A 27,528-nucleotide genomic window follows, 5' to 3' on the forward strand; every position below is an offset into this window, starting at 1 on the left:
GTGGTAGCACTGGAATGTCGCAGTGGCAGGCTGGGGGTGGGGCTGTCACAGGCAGGGGCAGCTTAGCAGCCTGTCTTCTGGTGACTGTGGGTGACAGCCACTGCCTCCTGGTCTGCCTTCCCCTGCTTTTCCTTTGCAAACTCCTGTTTGTGAAAGTAAATGTGAATTAGCACAGGTCAGGGGAGTCCTGGGTCTTGCACTCCAGGCACCTTGGGGGCTGTGATTTTGTGTGCCTTTTAGCCAATATAGTATAGTCCTTTTCTGAACATTTCCATGTTCAGAAGGTTTTTCTCTTTAAATTCCTATTGTCATGTTCTTAGAAGTATCTGCTTTTGTAACCGAGCAATAGTGCAAAATGTGAAACCCAGCACAGCTTTTTTCTTTTTTTAAAGAAGTGTCTTGTGTTGGAGAGCAGGAGAGGAAGGCGTTTGGAGTTGTGGGAGTCTGGGCAGGTTAAATATTCGCTTGTGGGGCAGGATGCTGGCCAATCAGCGGATCCCGGCTGCAGGCTGGAGACTGTGAAGTACAGGGGCTCTGCTTTCCTGCCTGTTGGGCTCTCTGTTTCTGGAACTTTTGTTGTTTAGCCAGGTGAAACTGGAGCATGAGTTCTTGTCTATGCTTTAGCCTTTGACAGCCTCCCAGAGGGGACTGAAGGGAAGCAGGTGCTGCCTGCGGGTGGCATTGGCTGTGCCCCGGCTTCTCAGAGATGTGGCCATAGGTTTTCACGCGAGAGCCAGCATAGTATATTCATACAAGAGGATGCTCTCAGTGGAGCTGGAAGGCATTTGGGGCTCTCGGAGTATTTTTGAGAAACTTGCAATTCTGTGCAGAACCCATCAGGTGGTAGAACTGATGGCCATGAGCACAGATTTCTGATGATGTCTGCACTGTGGAAAATAAAGCGCAAACCCAGGATGGAAAATGATGCCAAGTGCGGGGACTCTCTCTATCGGATGCTTCATCTGGTGAGCATGTTTGCTGTTTGAATCTCACCTCACCAGCCTTGTCTATGTCACCAATCTCCAACTGGGCTGTTCTCCAGCCCAGATGGTGGTGATTATCTCTGTCTGTTGTCCCCAGGTTTTATCCTTTGACTCTCTGGACCCCTTTTTTGGTGAGAGTGTGTGTGTGTGTGTGTGTGTGTGTGTGTGTGTGTGAGTGCTAGAGTAGTCATTGATGTGGAGTTAATTTGCCTTGAATCTGCACGTCTGTCTATTACATATATAGAAGAGATTTGTCCTTTGCAGCGTGTTGTGTTTTAATCATTGGTATCTTTTTTCTTTTCTTTTTTGCTTGTGGTGATTCTGAGTGTGTTTTGTATTACCAGCCTGGACAGCGCCTCCGGTTCTCACCTCCACCTTAATAGCCTGAGTGTTCAGCGGGGATTTCTGAAAGCTGTTCATCTTGCCTCCCTCCATACACCTTCAGGTGTTTTATGTTATTTTTGCCTCCTTGAGGGACGATGGATATAGTCCTGGAAATACTGGCCTGAGGATGTGCTTAACTGTTTAGCAGCAACTGACCTACTTGAGCAAATCTGAACATCCTCCTGGACAGACATAGTGGGGTAATAGCAAGAAATAGATTCACAAATTTTAACCATCTGGTAGCTCATGATTAATATCAGTGTCAAATATTATTGTCTTGTGTAATGAAACTTAAAACTTAGACACTGGATATGTCTGACTTACTCAAATCTTCATTCTGCTTCTGCTATTATTATTATTATCCTCTTTCTTCTGTTATACTATTTGTTTCACACTAGTGGGAAGCTCTTAGGATTCATGGGTTCTGACATTGTGGAGGTGGAGTATATTGTTTTGCTTTTAAGACTTGCCCCCCCCCTCCCATTTTTTTAAAACCCTCTATAACAACTCATGTCAAATTTTAGGCCACTTTTGTCCCCTTTAAAATCTGTGGGATGTGTTAAATCGGGCAGACTCAAAGAGTAGTTCTAGAACTCTGAACTCTGTTAGAGGCAGAAATTGCTTTTCGCAGTTGCATAACAGGAAGAACTCAAACAGCTGGGCGGCTGGAGTTGATAGTGTCAACTTCAAAGTGCACCCCCTCTCTTTGTCTTCTCTATTCCTGTCCCACAGGAGGAAAGAGGCATTCTAAACACAGCACTTCAAGCTGGCCAGGGGGCAGTGGCCCATTTCCTCTTGCCTTGTGCTGTCCTCCTGTGTGTGTTGGGTGGCTAGTTCCCTAGCCCTGACAGTGACACAGTCCTGCCACCCCGTAACAGTTTAACTCTCAAATGCCTGTAAGTGCTTTTTTGGTTTCCAGGGTGACTGATTACAGTTTTGCAGGAGAACTCTAGCTGTCTTTTCTCTTGTAGCAATTGCTGCTCCCTTTTCCCAGACACAGGAAGCTGGGCTAGTGGAAGCCTGTTGGAAATGTCCCACTGAAGCTATATGTTCCTGGGCCCCTTGCACTTGGGGGTTGGGTGAATGTCTGCCTGCCTGCCACTGAACCCTCAATGATGGAGACTTGGGTGTGTATGTGTGTGTGTGTGTGTGTGTTTGTGCCTGCCACTGAACCCTCAATGATGGAGACGGGGTGTGTGTGTGTGTGGCTGCCACCGAACCCTCAATGATGGAGACTTGGGGTGTGTGTGTGTGTGTGTGTGGCTGCCACTGAACCCTCAATGATGGAGACTTGGGGTGTATGTGTGTGTGTGTGGCTGCCACTGAACACTCAGTGTGGAGCTGGCACAGCATTGCTGTAACTTCACTCATGTTTTCCATCAAGCTCAAGCCACCTACAGAAGATTCTGGATTTTGACGTAAAGACCTTCACCCACAGCAAGGGAAGCAAAGAAGGAAAGTTAAAAGCTTCCCTATGTTGCAGCTTGAAAATTTCTATGGAATAAAGAGGTTAAAACAAGTTTTATTTGGGGGGGGCAATAAATTTTGAATTTTTAGTTTTTTTTTTTCATAATAATGCATTTCCTTTGAATTTTTAGAAGAGTGCCTCAACATTTGCAATTCTAATTAGAGACATTTTAGAGAAAACCTTCATCTTACACTTCCTTCAACAGATACGTTCATGTGATATTTTGATGAAACAATATTCTCAACCCTGAGAATATCATTTTAAACTAATTGTTTCCAAGAAGAAATTAAGTGTCTCATCAGTAGCATTCTTTGATGATAAAGTCTGTATGCTTTTGAACCTGTAATCCTATAACACTTTTTTACTTCAAATAGCACATGCTGAACAGTAAAGATTAAACCCATTTCAACCCAGATAGATCCCTGGGGTACACCTGAGAGTTTGTACCTTGAATCTAGGTGCAGGGTTGCCAGTGGACAAATGGCTTTGTGCCCCAGAAGGAAGGAAGCCCGAAGTTCTGCACTCTCTGAAGAGAATGTGAGGGAGTTTTTAGGAACAATAGGGGAGTGGAGTACAGTTGTTATACTTTGTCCTTGAGGTTTTTCCCAAGTCCCCCCAGTGGATGGATGAAACCCTGGGTGGTGCCAGACGCCATGTGTATAGGCATGTGTTGCTTGGTGATGGGAGTGCATTCTGAGAACTGTGCTATCAGTCAGTCTCCTTGTTGTACATACATCACAGAGTAAGATGGCCATTGTGATGCTAGGAGATGCAGTCTTCTGGGACCACAGTGAAGGGTATGGTCTAATCATTGACCACTGTGTCATTATGTGTCACATGACCATACTATCTTTGGAAAAATAAAGTTTTACAAATTAGGCACAGCAAGAAGAACATAAATAGAGAAGTTATAGCAATATACTGCAAAGAAAGTTACACAAATGTGGTCAATCTCTCCCTGTCTTCCACTACAGCCTTTTTCTCTCAAGAGTCAGGAGAAAGGTTAATATTTTGGGGACCATAGGTAACTGATCAAGAGGCAACTGCCATAGAATTGTGCCCTAAAAAGTTCACAGAACATGGAATGTTTAAGTTTTATTTTGGTCCAAAATTTTGACATTAGAAAGTCTATAAGAAATATGTATTATGAAAAAACTATCCAAGATTTGACTCTGGCCTGCGTGGCAGGAGAAAGGTGCGTGAGGAACCTGAATGCTTAGGGGTGAGGTTGGTGTCAAGGACGGACAGCTAAAGCCCCGAAAGCAAGAGCACAGACCCCAGGGCTGGGAAGATGAGAATTTCAAAGTATTTATGATAGGACAGAGAGAATGCTAATCTGGAAGCTCTACCCCATACCTTTTATTATTTTACCAAGATGTCAGTGTGGAATGGATTATCAGCATAAAGAAAAGCGTCCTTTTGCACATGTATATATATTACAAATACACACACACACATACACACACATATATGACCATTTCACATAGGCAGTTTATCCACATGGTCACCATGCAGGAAGTGTCTTGAGCCTCTGGTGGCATTGTCCTGTGGAGGTGTTTATCATGATGAGCAGTTTTGCTGTTTGTTTGTGAAATCAGCCAGCTGTGGGTACAGCAAAGCTGCCCATTATACAGGTGTTGTGTTAGGGTTCTTTTCCAGGACCCAAATCTCAGCAGAAAAGAAGAGTGGGTAACACGAGTGACACTCCATCATTTGTTACATCCTCTATCCTTGGGATTTTCGTTTTTGTGGGTTTTGTCTTTCTAATCATTAGATCATCTAAAGGCTACCAGAACATTTTTGTTAGAATGATTGTGTTTGTTCTTGTTTTTGTTTTTAAGACTAAGACCTATTTTTTTATTTAATGATGCTGAATTAATAATAAAAGCATAGCACTATTAACATAAGTGAATCAACTTTCTACCAGAAGGAGCTTTGATTAAAAACCGTTGTCCTTCTATGTGTAATTCAGCCCACGTGTGACTCCCACCGCCACCCCCACCCTAGCCCCAGTCAGCCTAAGGGAAGACTCTTTGTTGGGGATATTCAGTGTCTGAAACATACACTCGAGCTCCCTGGACAGGTGACTGATTGTAAGGCAGTTAGACTAGGAATAGCGTGGCTTTGGAGCCTGGTTCCATGCTTTTCTCCCGACTCAGCCGTTCCTGTGGCCTGCTTAGATTCTGCTCTCTCTCATCCTTGTACTGTCTTTTCTCAGGTGTAGCCTCATGAGGAATAGGCTCGTTCATGTTAGCTGCCTCCCTTGATGTTGAAAGTTGGCCCTACAGTGTAGACTTTTGTTGTTGTTGTTTGTAATTAGAAAGTCAGATATACAGAGGAGGAGAGACATAGAGGAAGATCTTCCATCCGAAGATTCACTCCCCAAGCTGCTGCAATAGCTGGAGCTGTGCCGATCTGAAGCCATGAGCCTGGAGCCTCTTGCAGGTCTTCCAGATGGGTGCAGGGTCCCAAGGCTTTGGGCCATCCTTGACTGCTTTTCCAGGCCACAAGGAGGGTGTTGGATGGGAATTGAGACCATTAGGATTATAACCGGCTTCCACATGGGATCTGGGCACGAGGACTTTAGCTGCTAGGCTACTGCGTCAGACCTGAGTAGACTTGGTTTTAACTTTTCTGTTCTGCACAAAACACCAGTGCTCATTTTCAGCTTGGGCACTGACTGTTACTTTGGGGGACAATACTGTCACGTTTTTCTGGGATAGGTAGATGACAGAGGAGATAATTCTGATTTTCTTTTTGCTTAATTATCTACTTGAAAGACAGTTACAGAGAAGGACAGTGAGGTCTTCCATCCACTAATTCACTCCTCAGGTAGCTATTATGACCTGGGTTGGGCAAGACTACAGCCGAGAGCTAGGAACTCCTACTTGGGTATCCCACGTGGGTGGTAGGAACCCAAGTACTAAGGCCATCTGCTGCTACTTTTACAGGCCTTCTGACTGGGAGCTGGATAGGAAATGGAGCTGCCAGGACTCAAACAAGTGCTGCCGTGGGTTGCTGGTGTCCCAAGTGGTGTCTTTACTCACTGCACCACACTGACCCTGTAATTCTTTTTATTGCTCTAGCATTTATTGAAAATGCATGCTTTGTGCCTAGGGTTTAGTTAGACTATAGAGGCATACAAGAAAGCAGCTTCTGTCTTCAGAGAGACATCCATCAGATTTTTACAGAGCAGGATATTTGAGCAAATACTCATAAACTGGACTTGGGGCTGCAGAATGGCCTCTGGGGCCATTTCATAGAGTTTTTATAAAGTGTTGACACCTGAGCAGGCTCTCCTTCCCCACCCCACCCCATCCCGGAGGTTCTGATTATGTGGATCTGGGGTGTGCATGGGGCCTGGAGAGCTTTGAAAGTTTCCCAGGTGATTACAGTACGCAGCCAAAGGGGAGCTACTGACAGCATAGGGTTGGCCTTTGCTTTAGAGAACTATTTCTGCATAACTTCTGAGATTAGGACTTTATCATCCTAGAATCCTTAAGTTTTGAGTGGTGCCAGAATCTTGGGCAGCCTGTACAGTCTTCACCTGAATTCTTTCTGACAGCAAGCAGGTGGGGCTGGGGTCTCCCAAGGAGACCTACTCCAAGGCTAGTGTTTGCTAGGAGTGGGTAGTTTTCTGTGCTTTGAGAGGCCGCAGGGACGGAAACTTTTTTAAAGCACAGGCTTACAGCAGTTTCACTTGTGACCAGCTAGAGGAAGACTGTTGCCTTGTTAAATTGTCTTCCCACATTGCCAAGTAAGTAGACAATGTACTAACCAAAGTCTCATCTTGAATTAGCTTTGCGCTTTGGGTAGCACACAGTTACTTTCCGTGGTTCCTGACTTATTAGCTTGTAGGCTAAGTGATTGCCATCACAGGCATTGGAACCAGGCTGCTCCATCGCTTAGAAACTGTGTTGTTGGGTGAGATACTTGTGAGATACTCTATTTTCCTGACTCTTCAATGGACACAGTTACAAGTCTTTCTTATTATATGGGAACTTGGATACATCAGTGGCGTGCAGCAGGGCCCTCAGTCTCTTGTTATCACAGTTTTAAGCACTCAACATGCTCACATTTTTTGCAGTATTTTTTTTGGGGGGGGAGCGTGAAGTAAAGCCTAACACCTTTAGGCAGGACAGGTGCCAGTCAAGTCTCTCTAATGAGGGCTGACTGCATCCACCTTGCCTTTCCATCTGTGCTCCCAAGAGTACAGAACAGGTGGCCACGTTTTGCCGCAGTTTGCACGAGATGAACCCTTCTGACCCCAGCCCATCTCCTCAGGACTGCTCAGGGCCCCAGATGGCAACCATGAGACAGCTCTCAGATGCTGACAAGCTGCGCAAGGTCATCTGTGAGCTCCTGGAGACGGAGCGCACCTACGTGAAGGTACCCCTGCCCCTCCCGCCCTCACCCCTCTGTGCTTAGTTACAGGGACCCTGTAGATGCCAGAGTGTATGGATGCTCAAGGCCCTTAGATAAAATGGCATGGTACGGTCCACACACATCCTCTTGTATGCTTTAAATCATCTTAGATGCCCTGCAATTCCTAATGGAGCGTGCCTGCCACATACATGTTTATTAATACTATGGTGTTTATGGAATAGTGGCACAAGTCTGCACGTGCTCAGTATACAGGCACAGATTTTTTTTTTCCCTCAAATACTTCGGCTTCATGGTTGGTTGTATCCGGGCTGTGGGACCCACAGAGAAGGCATGCTGTACTGTTGTTTTTGCCTAACAAGAAAAGAAATTATGGGACTGAAAAATATCTTGCATTCTGAATGTAAAGATCTTTTGAGTTTTAAGGAATGATACCACCTAGAAAGCAATTTTACTACACATTTAGGGGCTCCAGTGTTAAGTACCTGCATTTACAATGTATTTATACATGTAGAAATTCATTGATGTGATTATTGATTGAGATTTTAATTCTTCTGACTTTCTAAATTTGTTGAGCTAAAGTTCAAGCTGGATTTGGTTTTGAGAAAAATGGAAGATATTTGATCCATCATTTTTTCCGACTAGGCAGAACGATGTCAGGTCTGTTTTCTGGGCATTATTGCTTGTTCTAATTTGGGTTAGATTCCACATGTGGAGGTAATGTGTCGTTTTTAATTATCTCCCTCCAGATTTTAGATCAGAGGTTAGTAAATTATGGCCTTCGGGCCAGACCAGCCCGCAGCCTGTTTTTCCCTGTTAAAGTTGTATTGGAAGGCAGCACACAGCACAGTCGTCCCTATGTGTTATCAGTACCTGCTTCCACGTTGCAAGCTGCAGTGGTTGGGGCAGCGATTCCGTGGCCCTCAGAGCCTGTTATGTGATTGGCCAATTCCCACTTTGGCAGATTTTAGGGACCTGAAACAGCAAGTGCCAGCATTCCTCCTATAATCTCTGTTTTCTCGTTTAGATTCTTGATACGCTTTTAAATGTGCTAATTAGGTGTCCTTTCAACCCCTAGGACTTAAACTGTCTCATGGAGAGATACCTGAAACCTCTTCAAAAAGAGACGTTTCTCACCCAGGATGAGGTATGGTGAACATTATCTTTCTTTGGGGCCAGGGGGTTACACTGCAGTTCAGTTTGGTAAACAGGGCTGAAGCATTTGGCGTCTGTTTAATTGGGCGAAGGAGGGCCAGTCCCTGTCTGCTGTCATTTGCTGTGTACTCACAGAAAAAGGGGCTACCCTACCTTGCAGTGGGGTCATCACCCTGATTCATCAATACATACAAATGAAGTTCCCAAGTAGTTAGCAAATACGGGATGGATTAATGCCTTTCTCATCTTCCAGCTTGATGTGCTCTTTGGAAACTTAACTGAAATGGTAGAGTTTCAAGTCGAATTCCTTAAGACGCTAGAAGATGGAGTGAGACTGGTCCCTGATTTGGAGAAGCTTGAGAGAGTTGACCAGTTTAAGGTGAGTCTTAGCCATAGGTGAGCTATAGCTGTCACCCAGCGTCATGGGAGGGTTTTCGGGTGAGTCAGGTTCAGGCCCCCTCAAGAACACTACAGCAGGCTTGTTTCTGTTTGGGAAGTTCTTATGCCCCCTTGTTGACATCTTATTTGGATAATACAGGGGGTCAGGGTAGTTCCCAAAGGAAGCCTGAGGGCAGAGGGAGTGTGCCTCAACCTGTCATGCTCAGGGAAAGCCCTTGCGGTTGACTTGAATTAAACTGCTTCATCAGCTGGGTTCTACTCTGGAAGATGTACCAAACCTTCTCCTTTGGTTTATGAGGGCCTCTGATACGGTAACTATTAGCAAATTAGAATGGCACCCTAAGTAAACAAATTAAGTCATTCTGTTCTGGAAACCTTCCTTCAGTGGAAATGCTTGTCATTATCCAGCAGGACGGTCTTCCAGCACTCAGCGTCCCTTGCAGCCTTAATGAGTATTGATGATTAGCGCCTTAGTAAGGATGCTTAAGGCTGGTTTCCTGTTCCCGCTGGTGTTCCGTGATCGCACACATTTCCTGTGCTGCATCTCTGTTCACTAACACTCATTAATGCGGCTGTTGGCTGGTATGTCGACTACTTTTTAATTTTTTTATTTTTTTTTTAATCTGAAAGGTAGAGAGAGAAAGAAATCTAAGCATGTACCAGTTCATGTGGTCTGAACCCCATCATGTGGCTGTAATGACTTGAGCTGGGCTAGGCTAAAGCCAGGAGCCAGGAGCAAGGAACTCTATCTTCCCTGTGGGTGGCAGAGGCCCATGTACTCAGACCTTCCTCCACTGCTTTCCCAGGTGCATTAGCTGTGTGCTTGATTGGAAGTGGAGCAGCCAGGACCTGAACTGCAGATTGGATATGGGATGCTGGCGTCCTAGACAGTGGCTTAACTTGATTTGTCACAACGCCAGTCTCATACTTTTAATTTTCTAAAAATATTCTTATTAGTAATTTATTAGAGAGACAGAGTCAGGATTTCCGTCTGCCAGTTCTCAGTGCCAGGAAGTCAGTCCAGGTCTCCCCTGTGGATGGCAAACACTCAGCTGTTTGAGCATCTCCTGCTACTTGCAGGATGTACATGAGCAGGAAGCTAGAACTGGGAGCCGAGCTGGCACTGGAGCCTCGATGCTCAGATGTGGGATGCTGGAGTCTGAACCACAGTACTATCCGCTAGTGTGCATTCCTACTTCGTAGCTGCTTTTTAAAAATGGGATCATTTAGATGTGCTGGCCATGCAGTACACTATGCATGCTTGAAGTGTAGAAATGGATTCTCTTTCTCTCTCTTGCTCGCTCACTCGCTCTCTGCAGTGAAACCATCACCACAATCAGGACAATGAACATAATCATCACCTTGAAAAGTCTTTTCCTTCTCTGTGATTTCTCCCTCTGGCTCTTACCACTTCCCACCCACAGGCAGCCATGCTCTGCTTTCTGTTACTATAAATATTTTCAAGGAAGTTTTGATAGACTCTTCCCTTAGAAATGGGGGGGGCGGGTTCTCTGAAGTCCCACAGAGGAGAAGCATTAGTGCTCATACCTGCCCCATTTGTACCGGCTGTGTACTCTGAGATCAGCTTTTAAGGCCAGGAGGAGAAACAAATCCTGTAATATTTTATATGCATTTACTGTGTGATAGGTGCTTAGTAAATATGTTGTCTAGAAAGTTTATTTATTGGAGAAGCTGGGAATGAGAATTCCCTATGTGCTTGTTCGCTTCTCAGATAATACAGTGGTTGGGGCTGAGCCAAGGCTAAATCCAAGAACACAGTCCAGGTCCCCTGTGTGAGTAGAAGAGACCCTGTGACTTGAATTGTTCATCACCCCTGCCTTCCAGAGTACATTCACAGAAAGGTGGAGATAGGAGTTGGAGCCAGAGCTGGAGCTGGAAATTGAAACTAGGAATTCCGACATGAATACAAGTGTCCTAATCAGCATCTAACCTGCTAGGCCAAACGCCTGTCTCTAGTGCTCAGTGAATGTTGAGCAAATGAATCGCTTTAGTATGTGTTAAGGGAGGAACTACTTTGTAAAGCATTTTCCCTCACAGTTTCTTTGGTTTAATTCTCGAGTGTGGCTCAAAGGCTATCTTACATTAACTCAGAAAAATTTCCCTAATCCAGAGGACTGGTGAACAGGATTAATTTAGTGTGAGGCCTATTTTGGGTATATATTTTAACAAAAATGTTTGCGTTTAAGAAAGGATCCTGGTTCGGGCATACGAAAACCTCCAAGGGCTGGTTTCCCCACATTTTGCTGCTTCTAAGGGGCAGGGGATTCAGGCTGCAATAGCGTGAGATTTGCACAGCTCGGCAGGTTTCTTTCTTGAATGTGTCTTACGTTCTTATCTGCCCCTCCTGGAGGAGAGAGTGGTTTTGGAGAGAGTGGTGGTGGAGATCAGGAAAACATGGTTTCTGTTTTGGGGTGGGTGAGCATTTCCTGCCTTTGTGTGGTTAACTCGCTTATCTTCCCAGCAAGAACTGGTGAGGCCATTCAGCAGATTTCCTCTGTTTTCCCAAAATATGTGAGTGCTTCACAAAGTTCATGGAAAGTAGGATTAAAAGTTTATTTTGGTCCCCCTCTTTCCCCCAGCCCCTCAAAAAAAAATCCCTGAAATTAAAAAAAGAAAAATCTTCATGCATATAAGTTGTCTTCAAGAAAGCGCATGGAAGTGTATATTCTGAAAAACTAGACATGGATCTCAAAAATTTTTAATTCACCATCAATAAATTTTTTGAAAGATTATTTACTTGAAAGGCAGAGAAAGAGAAAGGAGATCCTCTATTCACTGATAGCCAGATAGCCACAACATCCTGGGCTGGGCTGGACCAAAGCCAGGAACCAGGAGATTCTTACAGGTGTCCCATGTGGGTGGCCAGGGCCCAAGTCCTTTGGCTGCCTTCCACTGCTTTTCCAGCTGCACTAGCAGGGAGCTGGATGTGGAGTAGTCAGTATATAAAACGGCATCCACCTGGTACCCTAGCATCAATGACTGTATTTTACCTGCTATGTCACAACACCGGCCCCAATAAGCACTTTTGAATTCTATGTTTCCATGAATGTTTTGAAGTGCCCTCAGATATTTTGTATCAGCATTTAAACATCCCAAATAGACCCCGCAAAAGCATGGTCATGGAAAACAAGAAGCTCCTGGGTTGTAAATATGGGTGTGACAAAACACAGCATTCATTAGGCTCGTTCATATGCCCCGTGCTTGCCAGGAGTCAGTGTCAAAGCATCTTCAAGCAGTGACAGGAGTGTTTGATGCAGGTGTCTAGGGAGGGTCAGGTGGATGTGAGCTCCCCTGCTGAATCCTGCACATATTTCTGAATGAGGAGACAAACGGACCAACTGCGCTTTCTCTCGTTCACTCCAGAAAGTGCTGTTCTCGCTGGGGGGATCCTTTCTGTATTATGCTGACCGCTTCAAGCTCTACAGTGCCTTCTGTGCCAGCCACACGAAAGTCCCCAAGGTCCTGGTGAAAGGTAAGGCATCTGAGGACTGGGAGCAGGTGGATAATACATTGTCAGTTCACTCTGTGTGGACAGATAGTCCAAAAGTTGTGAATATGCTAGGTAGATGTTCTTATAAGCCACAGACAGGGGTACTCAGAAGGTCAGTGCATCACTATTTTGAATGAATAGTTTTATCTGCTTCCTTAGAATAAAGTATTTGACTCAGCTATTTTGGGTTGATCGGTCAAAAAATAAAGTGGTTTTTTTTTTTTTTTTTTTTTTGTTATATGAGTTTAGTACCATCTGGTCAAATTTCACCATTGTACTCTTCTTCATTAAATATGTATATTTAAATATTTCAGGTTTCATATATATATATATAAACTTGGGTGGGGGGAAGATAGAGATCTCAATCCACTGGCTTAGTACCCAAATGGCCAAAATGGACAGAGCTTAGCCTGTCCAAGCTAGGAAGCTCCTCTGTATCTCCCAGGTGGAAGCAGGGACACAAGACCTTGAGACATCCTCTGCTGCTTTCCCAGGCTGTGTAAGCAGAAATCTTGATGGGAAGTGGAACAGCTAGGACTAGAACCGGCACCCATATGGGCTGCTGACTGTCTAGACTGAGAATGAGCCTGCTTTTGCACTATGGCGGCCCCTCCATTGGGTGGGTGTGCTTAATGTGTGAGGAGCTTTGGACTGACCCAGCTATGGCCATTGTGATCGTTTGGGGAGAAAACAAGTGGAAAGTGGAAGATCTCCATCCTCCTCTGGTTGGATGATGGGCCATTCTGAGAGGCTCTGGGAGTAACTGTATTTCCACAGTGAAGCTTGTGGGGTCAGCTACAGGTGAAAAGCTAATCTTACAGGAGGAAAAGAGTAGCATTGTGATTGATGGAGGCTGGGAAGCATGGGTGAGGAGGAACACCGGAAGAGGCTGGTTGACAGACAGGAGGGAAGGTTCCAGGGTTAACAGTACAAGAGGATAACCACAGTTAATACTATGGCATGTGTCACACAGCTGTAAGATGTGCCCAACTCAGATGATACACTTTGTAGGTGATGGATGTGCTGGTGACTGGTTGGATCACCTCTGGTGTGTCTGTGTCAAAGCATCATCCAAAACTCCAGGAGTGTGTAGTTAATGATGTGTCCATTTTTAAAACCCTCCTTCCACTGAACCAGAATGTTTCCACACGTCAGGATAATTTGTAATAGGTATGCACTCTTGATTCCCATCAAGGAAGAACAAGAGATTCAAGAAACGTTTCTCTGGTAACCAGCCATGCCAGTCGGAAGTTTGGCTTCAAAGAATCTCTGGAAATCTCTTCCTTAACGTTTCGCTGTGACTTCTAAGGAAACTGCTGCTGATTGAGTCTCTGGATATACAAGTCACTGACATGCGTTGGGGGTGTGTGTGCTGCCAAGAAGAACTGCTTGGCTTAATTTAAAACATAATACAGGAAATGTTCGTACCATGCAGGACTCTGATGGCAGCAGAGGCTGCCAGTGCCAGATGTCATGGTGGTGATCGCCTGCACCCCACAGTATAGTGCAGCCCCCACAGTGAGAGGGGCCCAGGGTGTCTGTGTCCTGCTGCTTGACCTGCACTGTGTTGTCACACATGCACCATTGAACAGGTGGTGACTGTGTGTGTGTGTGTGTTGTCTCAAAGCTTGGTTGAATGCTAATTATTATCAAATTGTTCAGGCATTTTAGAGCAGTTCACTTTGCAGTGAAATTATATACACATTGCAATCCTTAGAGCAATTTGTGTGATTTTTTTAATCACTCAATTAGAGTAAATTCTGTCCCTGTGGGTTTTTTTTAATTCAGTAACATTAATTTTTTTGCACCTGAAAGATATTTTAATATCTTTCAAAAAATAATCTTTGAAATAGCAACTATGGCCTGCAATCTCCTAATGACCAAGTGTACCAAGAGGGTACTTAGGAACAATTTTAGAATAACAAAAGATATGTCTAATTTGTTTCAAAATTTTTTTTATTGATTTGAACAACACAGACAAGAGATTTATATCCTCTTGATTTACTCTCCAAATGCCCAAAACAGCTGAGGCTTTCTGGAATGAAGCTAGGAGCCAGGAGCAAGGAATTCCATCTGGTTCTCCCAAGTGGACGGCTGGGACCTAAGCACGTGGACCAGCATCCTTTGCCTCCCAGTCACATTACCAGAAAGCTGGATTGAAAAGTGGAGGCTGGAGTTGATCCTGAATATTCTGAGATGGAATACAAGTGTCACAAGTGGTGGCTTAGCACTCACCATAACACCTGCCCTGTATGTGTACTCTTAGGTCAGCTGGACTGACTGTCCCTCTCCTTCCAGTCTTTGCCCCAGCATCCCCCTGCACCTGGGAGACATTAGCCCGGTTTTTCTTATGATGCACTCACAGGCAGGCACCTGTCTTGCTTGTCTGAACCCACCAAACTTCCTAGGGCTGTGTGTCAGCTCAACCGGGACACAGATGAGAGTGAGTCTGGTGAGCTAGTGGCTAGCAGAGCTGCACTAATCTAGAGCAGGATTCCTGCTAGCCCCACTCCCCCCAGCCAGGTCTATGGTGATTTCCAGCGTTTTTCTAGAAGATAATCTGCTAGCAGTGAAATGCTTGCTGTTTGGGAAAAGTAGGCTGAGGGGTGTTCCACATGTAGATTTTATGCCAGCCATTCAGGGGTGGTGGCCAGCCTTGTCCTACCAGTTGCCTAGAGGAGGGATACTACATGCCACATAGTTCCCAGCAGGGAAGTGCCAGCATTGATTGAGAGCCTGAGCAGCTGGAGGGGCTAGGCAAGTGGATGTGGACAGAAGGCTCCTTTGTGGCCCCTTTAGGGCTAAAAGGGGTGAAGCTGGAGAAACTTCAGCAACTCTGAATAATGTCAACAGGCTGTGGCAGGTGCTGCATATGATGCGCAAATGGCCCTAGGGTGGCCTGGATAGGCAGAGCCTCATAGAGGAGCTGGCCATGGGTGGGGGTACTCTGAATTGACTAGGTCCTTTCCTCAGTCTAGGAGGGCATTGTGCCCAGGTCAGGTCAGCCCCACATATGACGACATCACAATGAAAAGCCCCTGGAAATTCAGCTATGTAGATTTTCCAAACTTAGGTTGTCTTTTAATTCAAAAACCATCCTGTCTTCCTAACATAAATAATCCGACCACCAGGCCCTTCCTGTTGTCCCTCTGAGTGCTGCCCCCATTCCTCATTCTTTCTGCAGTCTGCTTTCTGCCCAGTCCCTTAAAAAGGCAGCTTGGGATAAGAGCAGATGAAATGGCAAGGTGGAAGCCTCGGGGTATTCCACCCAGACAGCCTGTATTTAAACTCCCCAGCCAAGACAGACACCGCTTTCAAGGCGTTCCTGGATGCCCAGAACCCGAGGCAGCAGCACTCGTCCACCCTGGAGTCTTACCTCATCAAGCCCATCCAGAGGATCCTTAAGTACCCACTTCTGCTCAAGGAGCTGTTTGCGCTGACCGACGCTGAGAGCGAGGAGCACTACCACCTGGACGGTGAGCCTGGCCCTCGGCCCCCAGCTCTGCTCGGGCCTGCCTCTCCGAGCGCCTCTCAATAGCCCCTGCGTTTCCCCACCTGTGCTCTTGCAGTGGCCATCAAGACCATGAACAAGGTTGCCAGCCACATCAACGAGATGCAGAAAATCCACGAAGAGTTCGGGGCGGTGTTTGACCAGCTGATCTCAGAACAGACTGGGGAGAAGAAAGAGGTATGGACAGCTGCCAGGAAAGCTGGATTTGACCTTGATTGGTCTTTATTCTTACCCTCCTTTCCTCCTTTCCTTCTTTCTTTCCTCTTTCTCTCTCTCCTTCCCTCTCTCTCCTCCTCTCTCCCTTCTTTCCCTCCATCTCTTCCTTCCTTCCTCCCTTCCTTTCTTCCTTTTCCACCCGTTCTTCCTTCCTTCCATGATTTGTGTGGAATAGGTACAATGGTAGTGTTCCCATTGATGGAAGTTTTGCCCTTAATCCAAGCTGACCATGTAAATTCTCTGCCTTGGTGGTGTTATTTCTTAATGCAGGAAATGTGCATCTGATGCAAGCTTCTCCATTGGGATATTTTATGTTAAGTGTGACAGTGACCTCCCATTCTGCTGGTAGGGCTTCTCCTTCAAAGACCAAGGCCATATTCCCAGTAGATGGAGGAATAGCTAGCGTATTGTAGGTTATCAGCAAATAATTGTGGAATGGACAGAAGTTCCATTCCACTCAGAATTATTTTTTTAAAGATTTATTTTTATTGGAAAGGCAGATTTATAGAGAAGAAGATACAGAGTGAAAGATCTTCCATCAGCTGGTTCACTTCCCAAGTGGCAGCTGTGGCTGGAAGCGATTTGATCCGAAGCCAGGAACCAGGAGCTTCTGCCTGGGTACAGGGTCTCAAGGCTTTAGACCATCCTCGACTGCTTTCCCAGGCCAGAAGCAGGGAGCTGGAAGGGGAGTGGAGCAGCTGGGGCAGCAATGGGTGCAAGGCAAGGATTTAACCAGTAGGCTGTTGCACTGGTCCCCAGGACTCAGAGTTACTTTAAGTTGATCGAAAAGAAATTTGCTAAAGTAGTGACAGAGATAGACTGACCCAACAAAGGCTTAGAGTGAACCACACAGTGTGCCTGTGTCTCAGAAAAGGGCCTCTTGTATGGATGAAAATGCTGCTGATGGGAGATGGATCGCAGGGCTGTGTCGGGCAGAAATTAACATTAGTGTCTGTATACCCACATCCTCCTGGGCTGCTCTACTCAGTTTTGCCTTCTACCATAACAAACCTGAAAGGAAACCCAAAGGATATTGGCAGGAAGTTGAAAGCAAGGGGGGCAGGGCCAACCTGGTTGTTTAGTCTGGACTGCTGCCTTCAGAGATCGAAAAGGTCATCGTTGGGTTTATGAAGCAAAGGTAATTTCAGATGGCTAAAAGATGCTTTCAGAAAGAGCTGAAGTCATGATATAAAGGTATTAAAATGAACATATAATAACAAGATTATTTTACTCACAGGACATTGAGAAACTCAGGTAAGTGTTATAAGTGGTGCATGGAAAGTTAAAATTGCATATTTAACGATGGAGTAAAGAAGTATTAAGATAGATTGTAAAGGGCAACAAACTTTCTATAGTTGAACCAAATGCATTAGGCCAGCACCAGGTTGCCAGGATTTGCATTCCTCTGTTTCCTACACCTTACAGAGCGGCAGAGGAGGCACAGACAGTGTGCAGGAGTAGAATCTGATAACCCGGGAGTATTTATGTGATGTGGACGATGCATGGTTTTCAAAGAAACACCATTTTCCACTTTGTAGGAGGAGTGTAAGGGTTCCCAGGATACTTGATGAGTGATTTAATCTATGAAAAGGTAGGAAAGCTGAACAAAGGGGGTTGCTCAGAATTTAGATCTCTTATCCTATAAAACTTTTATAATATAAAAACAATTATACATGTTAAAAAGAAAACTCCCATTCCAAAACATTCTTAAAATTGTGGTGTTTATTTTGATTTAAAAATGTACATGTTTAAACAGTTATTTTGAAAGTAAATTTTTACTTTTAAAAATAATAATTTAATGTGAGTTTTTCATTTTAAATGTTTGTGTAATTTCATTGTATGGCTGAGCAAAGCTTTGCTTAATTTCTAACATGAGACAATTCTCCTGGTTTCACTTATTGTTATCTAATCAATAGTACCATCCATAATCACAAAATAACTTCCAGAAACTCCTGGATTTTAGTGTATCTAGTTTGACAGAAATGGAAACATTTTCATGTTTTGTTGTAATTTATTGAATGCCAAATCGGTTTCTATATTTCAATAGCCTTAGCAGCAAAAGGTGATAATGGATCATGGTTTGCAAAGAACAGGAAAAAAATTGAATGCGATTAGAGGCTTTCAAGAGAATATAACTTAGGAGAAAATGGAGGTTCTTTAGGATGAAATTTTGAAGACTTAAGTAAGAAATTGTTCCAGTGAGGGACAAAGGGATAAAATGCTGTATTTTCTTTTGAGCTGAGATTGTGAAAAGAAAGATTAAAGACATGGAAAAGGAGCTACTTGACTGAGTGCAGTATTGAAGAGGAAGAAAATTGTATATTGCTATCAGGAGGTCCAAAGCCCAGAAATTCAGAGCTGGGGGAAAAATACCCAAGAGAGTAACAGAAAGGGTATCTTTCAGCAGAGTAAAAGGAACAAGCAGAAAATAGGCCCCAGTGGGAAAGATTGCTCAAAGGGAATTGATTAGTCAGAGAATGACTCAAGTCCCATTTGATCATTTTTCTCTGCTGAGGAGAATGGTTTATCAAGCTGGAAAAGATGTAGTGCCCTTGATTGCACAAGAGGAAAATTCCAGGGAGGATGAATCTTGGGGGACATAGTTGGATCTGTGCCATCTCCTGCAGCAGCAGCATATTGGAACAGCCGTGAAGCTGCAAGCTAACAACTGGCTACATGCACAAGCTATACTTACCTCCTTATTAAAAAAAAAAATGTCATGTGTCTGGAGGAGGGAAATTCTTATACCTTCACAACTGTATCATGGGACCTGGTTTAGCCTAGTGGCTAATGTCCTCGCCTTGCATTCACCGGGATCCCATATGGGTGCCAGCTCATGTCCCAGTGGCCCCACTTCCCATCGAGCTTCCTGCTTGTGGCCTGGGAAAGTGGCCAAGGATTGTTCAAAACCTTAGGACCCTGCACCTGTGTGGGAGACCCGGAAGAGGCTCCTAGCTTCAGGTCAGCTCAGCTCCAGCCATTCGGGCTGCTTAGGGAGTGAATTAGCAGATAGAGGATCTTCCTTTCTGTCTCTCCTCCTCTCTGTATATCTGACTTTCCATTAGAAGTAAATGCTTTTTTAAAATATCATGGAAAATAATAATAACAATAAAAATACAAAAAATGTCATGTGTCCTTCCATGAAATGTCGTATCTTTATTATGTATTTGAGAGGCAGGCAGGCAGAGATGAGCAGAGATCTTCCATCCATTGACTTAATTCCCAAATGCCCAGAAAGAGCCTTGGCTTTGCCAGTCTGAAACTGGGAGTGAGGAACTTAATTCGGGTCTTCCACAAGAATGGCAGGGACCCAGCTACGGAAGCCACCACCACCGCACTTTAGCAGGGTGCATGTTAGCAAGGAACAAATATTGGGAGTGGACCCAGCCTCACATCTAAGTACTACAGTATTTTTTTTTAAGATTTATTTATTTATTTTTATTACAGTCAGATATACAGAGAGGAGGAGAGAGAGAGAGGAAGATCTTCCGTCCGATGATTCACTCCCCAAGTGAGTGGCAACGGCCGGTGCTGCACCGATCCGATGCCGGGAGCCAGGAACCTCTTCCAGGTCTCCCACGTGGGTGCAGAGTCCCAAATCTTTGGGCTGTCTTCGACTGCTTTCCCAGGCCACAAGCAGGAAGCTGGATGGGAAGTGGAGCTGCCGGGATTAGAACCGGCGCCCATATGGGATCCCGGGGCTTTCAAGGCGAGGACTTTAGCCGCTAGGCCGCGCCGCCGGGTCCTAAGTACTGCAGTATTACAGACACGCAATGTCTTAGCTGCTTGGCTCAATGCCCACCCCACAAGTTGTGAATAATTTTCGTAAAGGTCATCCTTGATCCTTGTATTCCCTTTTCATGGCAACCATCAGTGATAATCTAGGATGGATATATGAACAATTTGAAATAGAATCATTTATCCGTATCCATTGCCAATAGGAGGTGTTTATTAAAATGACAACATTCCAGGGACAGAGAAATCTGAATTCTGTTTCTCTGTCCCTGGCTTGGGGTGTTTCTGAAGGCTGATATGTTCGCAGAGATAAAGGCTGACAATGAAACCTTGTGTGATGTCTCTGGGTCTTGATACTGTTTCCCCCATTTAACTCTGTAAAGTTGGGCTGGGCCCCAAGAACATCCTTTTTGCATAGGTTGGAGGAAGAAAAAGCCAAGAGGACATTTTTCTTTAGGAGACAGAAGTCTGACTCAGTAGGAGATCCCACGGTTTGTTATGATAAGTTCAGGCTAGTGTGTGTAGGAGATTGAAATGGAAGCCCAGGGCAGAGGCTGTTAACTGGAGAAACAGTTCCAGAAGTTGGCAAGAGAGACCATAGGCTCCAGGACCAAAGCAGCCCGTTTTTCCCATGTAACCAGTAACCCAGAACCTCAGTGATCATACCACAACAAATGTTTGCCATGTGGATGTGTAGGGCTCCTGAGTTTGGCTTGGCTTGGTGAGCGCCAGGTCTCATGTGTGCTCCTTATCTCTTCCTTGTCTGAGCTGTTACAGCCATGGCTCTCTGGGGCTGATCTTTCCATGGTGGCAGTGTGGAGGCTCAAGAGGACTGGTGGGAGGCACTGCACATCACATGGCTGATGGAAATGGACCTGATTCTGATGGAGGGAGCAGAGTTGGACCTTTAATCACCTTGGAAGACACATTTCCTGCGGCTCTGCCACAGGGCTAATGCATGGGAATTTAAGTTAGAAACATACTACTCTTCCATGTGGGTGTTCCGAGGCAGAAATGTATAGTTCCCTTAATTGATAATATTGTGTGGATTTGGCCAAGTAGTTAAGTTAATATCACAAGCATAATATGATTGCTTATAAATTTTTATTTCCTGGATTTCCTGGCATTTATGTACTTTTAAATCAATACATAAAAATGATACACATTTGTGAGGTATCATGTGACATTTTAATATATGTATATATTGTGTAAAATTCAGGTAAGGGTAAGCGTGTCTCTTTTACATGTATTCTTTATTATGGAAACCTTCAAAATTCTTTCTAGTTTTCTTCAAACACACGGTACAATGTCATTATTTATAGTTACCAGAAATACCCTGCAACTAACTAATTTGGTATCTGTTGGCCAACTGTTTCCTGTTTCTTCCTCCTTCCTCTTAAATCCCCTCGGCGTCCAGTAGCCACTGTCCTGTGCTTGCCTTTTCTGCAGTCGACTGCTCTTGATTCCACATACAAATGAAATCATGCAGTCTCTGTATTTCTGTGCCTGGCTTATTTCGCTTAACATAATGTCCTATGGTTTGCTACAACATCGGTAGCAAACCATAGGACTTCACCCTTTTTATGACTAAACAGTATTCTATCGTGTGTGTATCCCACATTTTCTTTTGCCACCTGGCAGCTAGTGAATTCTAAAGTTGATTCCATTAAGAACTTCTTTAACAGTCAGTTATACTGATCCTAAGTAAATCAGCAGTTATTATAATAATTCCAATGAAAGGCAGCAGTAGCACTACTGTTTTCAGTCTGTATGGCATCACAGCTCCAGCACTGTAAGTATGTTGGTGGCTTGAGAAAGGACCATGCCAACCAGCAGTGTGTCTTGTGAGAGCCTCAGGTGGCTGCTGAAGCTGAAAGCCCAGGTAGATGAGCAGTGTCATAAATCAGAGCTGCTATTCTGGAGAAACTCAACTTCAAGTTTTTAGGCTTTGAAAAGGCTGCCTGGAGGAAGAAAGAATGAGGCTGGATTTTTGTGGCCCCAGGGAATCAGAGTGAGACCAGTTGCTCCTTATATTAGAGAACCATTTGGAGAAAGAGCTTCCCAACCATTTTCTGAACTGTGACTACTGAAAAGTCGTGTCTTCTGACTTGTTTAGACATTCTGGGCTGAGACTGGAAGATTTTCATTTCCGTGATGAGCCTGCTGAGGGGCAAGCCTGCATAGCTTGGGCAGTAGGGTGAGACAGCTGACGTGACTCTGGGAAGGGATGGATATGTGACTGCCTCCCACTTGCTGTATGATCCTATCTGCTTGAGATGGGGGGTGGGGAGGACCTGTTCCTGGACCTTATGATTCATGTTGCTCCTGCCTGCAGAGGAGCCTGCCGTTCTTCCGTTGGCTGTCCTCTCCCTCTTTTAAAATGAAATATAGTCTTCTTTAAAATGAGTCATAAGAAAAGGAAATAATTTGATCCCATTGCTTTTCAGAAAGCCATATTTACCCCAGGAACTATCCATACTTTTCTGGAAAAGGCTGTGTCCATTCAGGCACTTGGAAAATTATCTGTATGTGAACACAAGAAATTTCACATTTGTAGGTTGATTTTGGCAGATTTACTGCCCGTGAATTTGAGAGCCCTGGTTTTTACCTTTTTACCATCTGTCATCCTCTTGAAATTATGGTAGGATTTAAATCCTACATGTTTCCTGGGAATACAGAGTACTTATTTTCCAAACAGGAAATTTCGTATGAATTAAAGGACTGTTTCCACTAAAAATTCATTACTTTATTCTAGCTCAGACATCTCTAATGATTCTCCTATTTACCATTAGAAAAGTTAGTTTGATTTTATTATGTCTTCAGACTATTCATTGATTTTTATTGAGAATCTAACAATCCCTAGTCTTCTAAAATGGGATCTGTTTTTTTTACCTGTCTTTCAACCCATTTACATTGAAAAATATAATTGTACCAGTATTCTATGACATACAATGAAATTACTCTGATAGAAGACAAGTTGAAAATACCATAATAAGTTGAAGATTCATTTAATGCCCTGCTGACAAACTCATCAGAAGCTTGAAAAAAAAGATCACTAATCTAACCGTTGTTAATTTGGAGATGTCTGTCTTTACAATGAAAAATACACTGTTGTGATCTGTATGTGCATGAATGTAAGCCTTACCTGACATACTTGAGCAAAACAAATTTTTAGAACACTATTTCCGTGAAGTAAAATGTATGCCAGCCTGCTGAATTTTAAAACAGCACAAGAACCTGATTACACGGCGCAGTGAGTTCATTCCATCTCTCTTTTCAGGTTGCAGATCTGAGCATGGGCGACCTCCTCTTGCATACCACTGTGATCTGGCTGAACCCGCCCGCCTCTCTGGGGAAGTGGAAAAAGGAGCCTGAATTGGCAGCCTTTGGTATGTAACAGGGAGTGCTTTGAAGAGGGGTGGAGTGGTGGTGACTCTTCTTTCAAAAGAAAGAACATTTCTCAGGCCCAAGGTATTATAATAAAGCTGGAGACCATTACCTGATCGCTGCTCTAGCCACCAGCATATTACAAGCAGTGCATTAAACCTTAACAGGAGGGAGTGCCCAAGACCTATCCCAGGAATAAACAGAATTTATGCCTTGCAGGTGAAGAACTTCCCAGCCTCCACCCCACTTCTCTCCCTCCCTTCCTCTCTTGCTCTGCCCTTCTCTTCCCTCTGTCCCTTTCTTCTTCCCCTTTTCTTCTCTCTCCATCTTTGTTGTTCTGAGTATCTTTCCAAACCGGCAAGGTCAGTAGTGAACCACGCAAAATTAATATGAGAAACCAAGCAAAACCGTCCTTGTTTCTAAGAGCCCAAATCTCTTCCTGTGCCTGCTTGGCTGCTGGGTGCGGTACTGGGATGGGAAGAGACTGGTTCTCGGCTCAGCTCCCACAGTGACTCCAGGTGTCTGGACCAGTGAGTGGCGAGCTGTATCTCAGAACTAATACTGGTAGAAGAAGAAAAGTTTGTGAATGCTGTGTGTTTTGCTAAACTGGTTCTGATGGGTGCAGTGGCTGCAGTGACACATATCACATGATGATTCTGTGAGATGTGTTGTGCGAGAGCAAACCCATGTGTTAATGCGCTGGGAATTGTGCATAGATCTGGAAGTATGGCTGTGGTTGCAGGGTGATGCATTCTGCATCATTGTTCCTGAGCCCAGAGTGATCAGCTCTCTGTACTTTGGGGTTTTGTTCCTTTTTTTTCTCTCTAGCCCCACCTGGAAAATTCATGGGAAGGTTGACTGTTCTCTTACTTTACATCATTTTGGGGGCTTGGGAGGAGGGAGATGACTCAGCGCATCTTTTTTTTTTTAAAGATTTATTTTATTTTTTATTACAAAGTCAGATATACAGAGAGGAAGAGAGACAGAGAGGAAGATCCTCCGCCGATGATTCACTCCCCAAGTGACCACAGCGGGCCGGTGCTGCGCTAATCCAAAGCCCAGAACCAGGAACCTCTTCCAGGTCTCCCACATGGTGCAGAGTCCCAAATCTTTGGGCCGTCCTCAACTGCTTTCCCAGGCCACAGGCAGGGAGCTAGATGGGAAGTGGATCTGCTGGGATTAGAACCAGCGCCCATATGGGATCCTGGGGCTTTCAAGGTGAGGACTTTAGCCGCTAGGCCATGCCACCAGGCCGGACTCAGTGCATCTTTAACTAGATTTTTTTTCCCTCCTCTGTGATCTGAAGCCATTTTCCCAAATGGAGTATGTGGGTGATGTTAAAGTCAGTGTTTAGTACAAAGATTTATTGTACTGCCTACTTAGGTTACTTTTTTTTTTTTTTAACAAAACTTAGTGATATTCCTAAAATTTTCTATGAGCCATTTCATGGAAGATAACAAAGGAGGGGCTAGTGTCTGGTGCAATGCTTAAGATACAACATTGGAGAGCTACACCCCGTATCAGAGGACCTGGGTACAGGTCTAGGCCTCCTGCTGTATGTGCATCCTTGGAAAGGAGCAGATGATGCTTTGAAGTGCTGGGGTCCTTGCCTCCCACCTGGGAGACCAAGATTGAGCTCCAGCTTCTGGCTTTGACTCGGCTCACCCCTGGCTATTACAGGATTTGGGGAAGTAGATCAGTAACTGAAAGAGCTCTCTCTGACTCTGCCTTGCAAGTAAATAAAAATAAATAATAACTTTTAAAAGGAGCATGCACATATACTGGTCAGACAAGGAGTACTATGCATTTTAACAAGATGTTGGTGTTGGAATGAACATTTGCTCTCTTTTTACTATCACTGCCTGTGTTTCTCATGCCTGTGTTTCTTCCTGAGAAGTCTGGGGTCTCTCTGATGATTCTTAGTGGGTCGTTTGTGGAATACCCCATTCCAGAGCAAATGGCTCGCTTCATCAACCTGTTTTTAATGTTGGGCTACAGCCCAGCAATTTTAGAGTTAAAACGTTGGAGTTTTCATGACATGTCCCCTAAAGGTTACAGATTGCCTGCAGTTAGGAATAAGCAGAAAATAAATGAAAAGAAAATAATTTGTATGTGAGAAAGTGAGAGTTGGCAAAAGCCTTCTCCCAAGGGCTCCAGACAGAGAGGCCATGTTCTTTGTCACTATAGCCAAACACAGATGTAAGGGAGAAATAAATGAGGCTGCCGTGTTAACAGGTGGGCAGGCAGACCTAGATTTGGCCAGGGAACCTGGTTTGCCAACCAGTGGTATAAATGTTTTTGGAACAATTGCAGATTTGAGGTTTTCGGTTGTGGTGGACTCTGTGTTATAAGGACAGGTGAGTTTGGCTGACTGCCGGGAAACAAACCTGGCGCCTGTCCAGATTATGAGTGGCTGCTGTGTCCCTCACACACCCTGCTGACAGTTGACTCAGTAGGAGCTGTAGTTACCAGGCTGGAAATTGTAGGACTTGGTGATAAGAGGCCAGCTTGTCATGACTCAGAATCCTTCCTGAGTAGCAGTAATGAGAGAGAAGGATGACATCAGGGTTGTGAACAGCTGTCTTAGTCCTTATAATGAGTTTATTCATAGAAAATCTTCAATAAGGCCATTGAAGGTGACAGGTGGTTTGGGTGTGATTTCAAATAGCAAGGCAGAGCTAACAGAGCCAGAGTCCTGTGAAGAGTGTAGGGTAATTGCCAGCGATCAGGCAGCTTTCAGGCTCAGACGTTTTGGTGTAAGCCTCTGATCACAGGAAGCGCAGTTTCTTCTGAACCTGAGGCTGACTCAGTGGCAACCCAGTACCTTGAGGGGTCACTCACAGGGTGGCAGGTGTGCACTCTGCGTTGATGATCTTGAATGGCTCATCCAGCCTTCTGCTGAAATGGGTGTTTGTATGTTGGGTGTGCCCCTAGGGGGGCATGGAGAGGGCACTTGAGGGTGGCAGGGCTGGCAGAAGTGTCGGGGAGCAGGGCCTTGTCTATGGATTGAGCCACACCTCAAAGTCAATTAAAGGACAGATAAAGGCATTGTAAGCTCAGGTGTGTATACCAGGCTGAGGCTCCTCTCTGGTCTCTCCCATGAGTCAAGGTGGAGGGAAACTGTGACAGGCATGCCATTGTGGATGAGGTCCCCAGTACTGGGTCTTCTAGGTCCCCTGTCCTGGCCCAGAACCTTCTCACGTTTCAAGACACCTTGCTGTGCTGGCCTCTGGTTTCTGGATGCTTTGTGGTGCGAGTTGAGGATCAGCAGGGCTTGCTCAGCCCCTGCACATGCTGGTGTGAGCCTCTGGAAGGAAAGCTCCTGGTATGTCTCCAGGATTCCTGAGCCATCAGATGCTGTAAGGGCTGAATGGCTCAGGGCAGTCCAGACCCAAGTGGCTACATCTCAGGATAGATCCTACAGATATGTCCTGAATGAAAACATGAACCAGATACTTGGCACTGGTCTCCAGAGGCCAGGCTGCCTGGTGGCCCAGCCCTCAGAGTCCTGGAAAGTTTGGCTAGTTTCCTGAATTTCAGCAAGGCAGGGGGAGGGTAACCATTACTTCCTGTGATCTCGTGCTCTTCATTGCTTTATGTTTTGTTGTCACACATCAACATTGTGAAGGGGAGAAACCCATGCATTGCCTGACTGTATTTTATTCTATTTTCCCCAGTCTTCAAAACTGCTGTGGTCCTTGTGTATAAAGATGGTTCCAAACAGAAGAAGAAGTTGGTAAGATGTCTTCTGTTATCCCATGGGTCAAAAGTATCTCTTATCTCTACTTCCCAGTTGTGTCTTTGCAGAACCAACCTTTGTTTCGTTTCTTCTTTGAGTTCCTGAGGGCTTTGGAAGAGAGGTGTGTCCTGCCTTCTTTCAGGCACACTCGTGTTTAGGGCATGGACATAAACGCACTATGAAGTCTACTGTGGCCCAGAACCAACCTTTTTAGCAATGTTCTTCCTTGGGTCTACTGCCCTGATCTTGGCTTGGGGTCCCTTGTCCCTTCTTTCTTGTGTCTTTCTGTCACCTCTGCTTGACTCAGTCTTATTTGTACCCTCAACGTCTGCATTATGCAACCTCTTCCTGCAAGATGGGCAAACAGACACACTGAGGGGTGAAGATCCTCTGGGTCTTCCCCCGGGATTTCTTGGGTACAAGAGTACAGGAGGTGGTACTGGGGGATGAGGTTGTTCGTAACAGCGGGTTCCTTCTCTCATACAGGTGGGATCGCACAGGCTTTCCATTTATGAGGAGTGGGATCCCTTCCGATTCCGACACATGATTCCTACTGAAGCTCTGCAGGTTCGAGCGTTGGCAAGTGCAGGTAAACTCTGCCGGGTGCTGGATGTGTGCTTCCGATGCGTTTGTGAATCCACAGCCTTCATCCCACCG

The 27,528-nt window shown here is 45.0% G+C and overlaps 1 protein-coding gene across 6 annotated transcripts in view; it reads left to right on the top strand.

Annotated features, from left to right (window-relative positions):
• Nucleotides 1-27,528, top strand: part of TIAM1 (TIAM Rac1 associated GEF 1) — a 198,360-nt gene that overhangs the window by 159,519 nt on the left and 11,313 nt on the right. For 4 of the 6 annotated variants that reach the window (XM_058661716.1, XM_058661717.1, XM_058661713.1 and 1 more), the window contains 9 exons: nt 7,045-7,224; nt 8,297-8,365; nt 8,627-8,752; nt 12,157-12,265; nt 15,580-15,759; nt 15,853-15,971; nt 23,026-23,134; nt 26,810-26,868; nt 27,358-27,460. In XM_058661716.1, the coding sequence (XP_058517699.1) occupies nt 7,045-7,224; nt 8,297-8,365; nt 8,627-8,752; nt 12,157-12,265; nt 15,580-15,759; nt 15,853-15,971; nt 23,026-23,134; nt 26,810-26,868; nt 27,358-27,460 (1,054 nt within the window). Of the gene's footprint in view, nt 1-583; nt 966-7,044; nt 7,225-8,296; nt 8,366-8,626; nt 8,753-12,156; nt 12,266-15,579; nt 15,760-15,852; nt 15,972-23,025; nt 23,135-26,809; nt 26,869-27,357; nt 27,461-27,528 lie in introns of those variants that run through there. The other 2 variants (XM_058661719.1, XM_058661715.1) reach the window with 2 other exon arrangements.

Source organism: Ochotona princeps, chromosome 3 (genome assembly GCF_030435755.1).
Source record: "Ochotona princeps isolate mOchPri1 chromosome 3, mOchPri1.hap1, whole genome shotgun sequence".
Classification (NCBI taxonomy): domain Eukaryota; kingdom Metazoa; phylum Chordata; class Mammalia; order Lagomorpha; family Ochotonidae; genus Ochotona; species Ochotona princeps.